The 5,308-nt window shown below is 28.0% G+C and overlaps 1 protein-coding gene across 1 annotated transcript in view; it reads left to right on the forward strand.

Annotated features, from left to right (window-relative positions):
- Window positions 1-28: 28 nt before the first annotated feature.
- LOC111637361 (aspartate aminotransferase, cytoplasmic-like) overlaps window positions 29-5,308 on the forward strand; it is a gene marked incomplete at its 5' end in the record, with an annotated part of 38,679 nt that continues 33,399 nt past the window's right edge. The window contains 2 exons of the mRNA XM_023382832.1: window positions 29-210; window positions 3,036-3,152. Of these exons, the coding sequence (XP_023238600.1) occupies window positions 29-210; window positions 3,036-3,152 (299 nt within the window). The remainder of the gene's footprint in view (window positions 211-3,035; window positions 3,153-5,308) is intronic.

Raw genomic sequence — 5,308 nt, forward strand, 5'->3', positions numbered from 1 at the left:
ATTTTTTTTTTTTTTTTTTGTTTTACAGCTTACAGAACTAATGAAGGAAAACCATGGGTTTTGCCTGTTGTGAGGAAAGTAGAGAAAGCTATGGCTGAAGATGAAACTCTAAATCATGAATATCTTAGCCAGTTAGGAATGGAAGAATTCAGTAAACTTGCTACTAGAATGCTGTTGGGAGAAGATAGCGTAGCCTTGAAGGAAAATCGTGTAAGAAAAATATTTCAGAAAAGTAGAATGAATCAATCATATATTTATTGATGCTATGTATGTAATATATACAGGATTGTCAAGAGCTTATAAAAAGGTTCATTCTGCCTTAGGTCCTAATGAACCCTTTTTCCCATAGCATGCTTTTTTGTTTTTTATAACAAAAGGTGGAGTACATAGAATGTTCATTCATTAATAAAAAACATTTTTAAAGATTATTTTTTGTTAGTAAAAAATAACATTGATTCTTTTTAGGGATACATATCACTTTGAATCTAACTTTTCTCCAGACCCAAGGAAAAATTCCCAACCTCCCCTTTGAATAGCTCTTTCACAAAACTAATAATTTTTTTTTATAAAAATGTAAATACAAAATGGAATAAAATGATTTCAAATTAATTACAATAAATTAAATTAAAAACTGTTCTAATTTTTTTTATTCATAGTACTTTTATTCTTGATATAGAATTTATCTATTCCAAACAATTAGTTTTTATTTTTATAAAAACCAATTTTTTGATAATTTTTTTTATAATTAACTAATCTCTTATATACTGTACATGTAGTTATCCCAAATGCTAGTGAACAAAATAATAATAAATATTAGTTATTACGATTATTATTATTACTATTATTATTAAATCATACCAGTTTTTATTATAACTAAGCTATTTTAAAATTAATGTAATAAAGTTTATTTGTAATACCAATTTCTTTAACCATTAATAATCATATTACCATTTTATTGCATATATTGTCATTTTAATTGATAAGGATACAAACAGAAATTGAAATTATTTTGTCTACTTGGACCTTGTTTATTAATACAGTAAGACTTATTATACTGGTGTAGTTTCCAATTAGCAAGTAGAGGAGATCTTACAGGTTAAAATATACAAGTGAAAATAATGATACTTTATTTTGACTTTTTTACTAAGATCTCCTCTATTTGCTAATCAGAAACTATACCAGTATAATAAGTCCCATTAATAAACAACTTCATATTGATGTTGGGGTTGGAGGCGTAGATGGCCAAAACAGTGTTGGCTATCTATGCCTCTGACTCCAACATTGATGTGGAATTCTGCAAAGCATGCCTCTTACATAACTCTTTCAGACAACCCTTTCTCATTAGTAAACAATGTTCAAGTTGACAAGGATACTCTTATCAATTTCTGTTTGTAAGGACATAGAGATAAAAAGAATGGATAAAATAATTTATTCAAAGAGATATTAAATCAAAATATGTTCATCTATTCTTTTTAATCTTAATAAATGTTCAACCACAAGATAGTTAGCTTGTAAATTGTTTTCTGGATATAAACAAATATCATTTTTGAATTTCATTTTACATATTATATAATTAAACTTATGTATGTATTTAAATTTGTTTTTATATATATTTTTAAATATAACTTTTAGTTTGAAAATATTTTTGATAAATTAGTTTTAATAAAGAAAATTATTTTTGTTTCTTTTTTACTTTTTCTGCTCTGTGGACACTGAGGACGGTAAAAAAAAGGTCCATAGTTATGGGTTTGCATCTTACCAATCACTGTTTAGTGACTTTTTTATACCAGTTACTTACATTAAGTCACTAATCTGCAAGAAAATTTTGGTGGGATTACAAAAAAAATACAAAATACTCAGTTGCTTTACCTCACTCATTGGGGGTTTTTTTATTTGAATCTAAAACCAAACATGAAATAACTTATCACTAAGTGTCAATAACTACAGTCGACCCCCCTATAACACAGTTGATTATTCTGTTTTATATGAATTCCATGGGTCACTTAGATTTTACAAATACTTGTACGAGTCACTTAGATTTTACAAATACATGAGCCGTTCACAGCCCAGCACACGTATTTGTAAAATCTAAGTGACTCGTACAACATGGAATTCATATAAAACGGAATAAGCAACAGTGTTATAGGGGGGTCGACTGTAATTAACAATAAATAATGTGAGTTCAATTGTCTTCATAAGTAAACATCACACTTATTTTTTATAATTAAATGAGTGAATTTCACATTAATAAAGTAAAATAAAGTAAATGGAATTTTTGTCATCATTATTCTAATAGATGTTTGTGTCATTTAGAAAAATTTATGATACAGGATTCAAAATTATTAGTTTAGTGGTCCTTGAGGTCAGAAAGGTTGGCAAATGTTGACTTAAAATCATCCACTAGTGGCTAAGTGTGTGGTATTTTTTTTTCTATTATATTTTGTATGTGTTTTTTTAATGTTTAAATCTTATTGTGAAATATGACTAAATTATTGGATGATTTTAAAGTATATGATGAATGCTAAATATTTATTTAAATTAAGAAGTTAATTTTGAATTTAACTAAGCAATGTAGAAAATTCCTGTTGAGAATATAAATCAGGAGTAGGATTCTAACCTGCAATTACCAATGCAACCTTTGATCTGATCATCTTTGTCAGAAATATATTACTTTGACTTGTCATATGGCTTTATTGGTCATTTAAGACAGAAATTTAAACTACTGCATAAGATTCTAGAAAATAGAATCAAATTTTCTAATTGAATTCAATATTAATAATTACAAATTCTTGTTTACATAAGATAGTGGCTTTATTACTTCAGACCAATCTAAAATTTTAATTCAGATTTTATTAAATTAAAACAGAATTAAGGAGTTTGTCTCATTTGTCCCTTTCATTCTCCAAACTGAAGATTACAATATATTATTCAATCAGTTAGTGGGCTAATTTTATGTAGAACACTTTATTATAATTTATAATGGTATTTCTCTATGAATTAAAAATTTTTATAATTTATTTTATATTTATTTTCAGGCATTTGGTGTACAGACACTTAGTGGAACTGGAGCCTTGCGATTGGGTGCAGATACTTTGGCTAAGCATGTCAACTATACTACTTTTTACATGTCAGCTCCAACATGGCGTAAATATTTTATATAATATATTTTTGGCTCTAGCTTCTATTTAGAAAAACTAACTAATATTTAAAATAATCAAACCCCTTAGTATTTCCAGCAACGAAGTATTTAATAAAATAATAATAAAATAATAGTATGTTTGACACACATAGAGAATTAAATTACATATGTACAATAGCTGCACAACAGGGATATCGTATAAGTGAAATTAATGCTCTTATTGCTAAATTTTGTAATCAAACAAATAAGCAACCTACAACTAAGAACCAAGGACAAAGAGTAGTTCTCACCTATATACCTTTCCTGCAATCGATGATTGATTAAAAAATTATTTCATAAGAATAATTTGTGTTATTTATCCTACGATTTATAGAATTTTACGAAATGATAAGAAGAAAGGAAACCTTAACAATAGTACAGGAGTTTATTCTATTCCTTTAAGTGACTGCCATTTTAATTCAGATCTTGTTTACGTTGGTGCCACTATGAGACTTTTAAAACAGAGGCTTAAAGAACATAAGTATTCTATTACTAAAAATGTGGACAGTACTGTCCTTGCAGCCTTCACTAAACATCAAGATATTAATGTACATTGGGACAAAGCATCCATAATTAGGACAGCCACCAACAAACAAATACTTAAACATATTGAAAAACTTGAAATTTAGAAGGCCCATATTAACAAATGATGCATCAACAATAGAGACGCAGAAAGTCTATCTTTCGCATGGAAATCTTTTTACCATGACGATTAATTTTCTTAATACTTTAATTTTACTCTTTACCATGATTAATTTTCTTAATATTTTATTGTAATTTAATTTTGTTTTTACGTTTTATTTTATTTTGTCGTAATTAATTTTCAATTTTTAAATCGTTGTATTGCTTGCGTTCTATTTTACGTTCGTTTTTGTTTTAAAGTGGCTTAACTGAAGAAGACTATTAAATATAGTCAAAAACGTTATTATTTTATTTTTATTTTATTAAATACTTCATTGCAGAAAATACTAAGGTGTTTGATTATTTTAAGTATTTGTATTCCAGTAAGTTATTTAATTTTATCTAATTAATATTTGTGCCTGTAATATATATATTTAATTTCAAAGTAAACAAGTAAAACGGCAAAGCTGTATTTGGGACAAGACTATGTCTCAGAGACTCACTACTAAGCGGAATCACTTTGACACTCAAGGCTGGTCTCGTTCTCATTCTCCAATCTTCTTCAGTATCGCTGGTTTTGAGCACGATTGTTCAGACTTTGCCGGACATGTCCACAAGGTTGTCCATGATGCATTTTTGGTGAAATTAATCTATCTATGTTGAAATTTCTTTCCATTGCGTGTCGGCCCGGGTTGAATTTTTGTCAATGCCTAATGAAAATTTCCCATTTTTGAAAAAATAATCATGGCTATTGTATCATCTGAAATTATCTTTTTATTTTGCACAAACAATATACAGTTTAACCTGATTATAACATTATCGGATGTAACGATAACCCTAATATAACGTCTTTAGCAGCATGGCTAAAATCTGTACATGGCACGTCCTACCTTGTCCATAAAGTCCACATCTTTTGTTCTGCTGGTAAAAATTGAGAAATGACCCAGGCAAATAACACTGGACAACAATGATTTTTTTTCGAGCTCAAAATTAGCATATTCTTATATATTTTCATCTGCTGAATTCAAAAATCACTATAAAAATGACCAATTAGCTCTTGCTTTTGGAGCAGCGGTTCCCAACCAGTGCTCCGCGGACAACCAGTGGTTTGCAAGAGCTAAAATATGGTCTGCAAAAGATTTAAAACTTAGATTTATTTTAAATTATAATTTAAAATGATTGACATAATCTAAATAATACAAAATATGAGAGAGGTTTTTATAGTAAAATTTGTAAAAAAAATATTTCATTATAAAAAATATATGCATCTTCAATTATTTAAAATTTTTGTTGGCATTTTTTCTGTAAAACTCCTCAGATCAGCATATAATAAAACTACACTCTATTATAGAATATATATTTATGCAAACATGACAGCCCTCCTTGACTCAATCAATTATGCTGAGCACAAGTGGAAAATATGTGGCGATCTAAAAGTCATTGCTGTACTCTTAGGAATGCAACTGGGGTACACTAAATACTGTTGCTTTTTATGTATGTGGGACAGTA

This window comes from Centruroides sculpturatus, unplaced genomic scaffold (genome assembly GCF_000671375.1).
Source record: "Centruroides sculpturatus isolate CEXI.00-Female unplaced genomic scaffold, Cexi_2.0 scaffold1019, whole genome shotgun sequence".
NCBI classification, from domain to species: Eukaryota; Metazoa; Arthropoda; class Arachnida; order Scorpiones; family Buthidae; genus Centruroides; species Centruroides sculpturatus.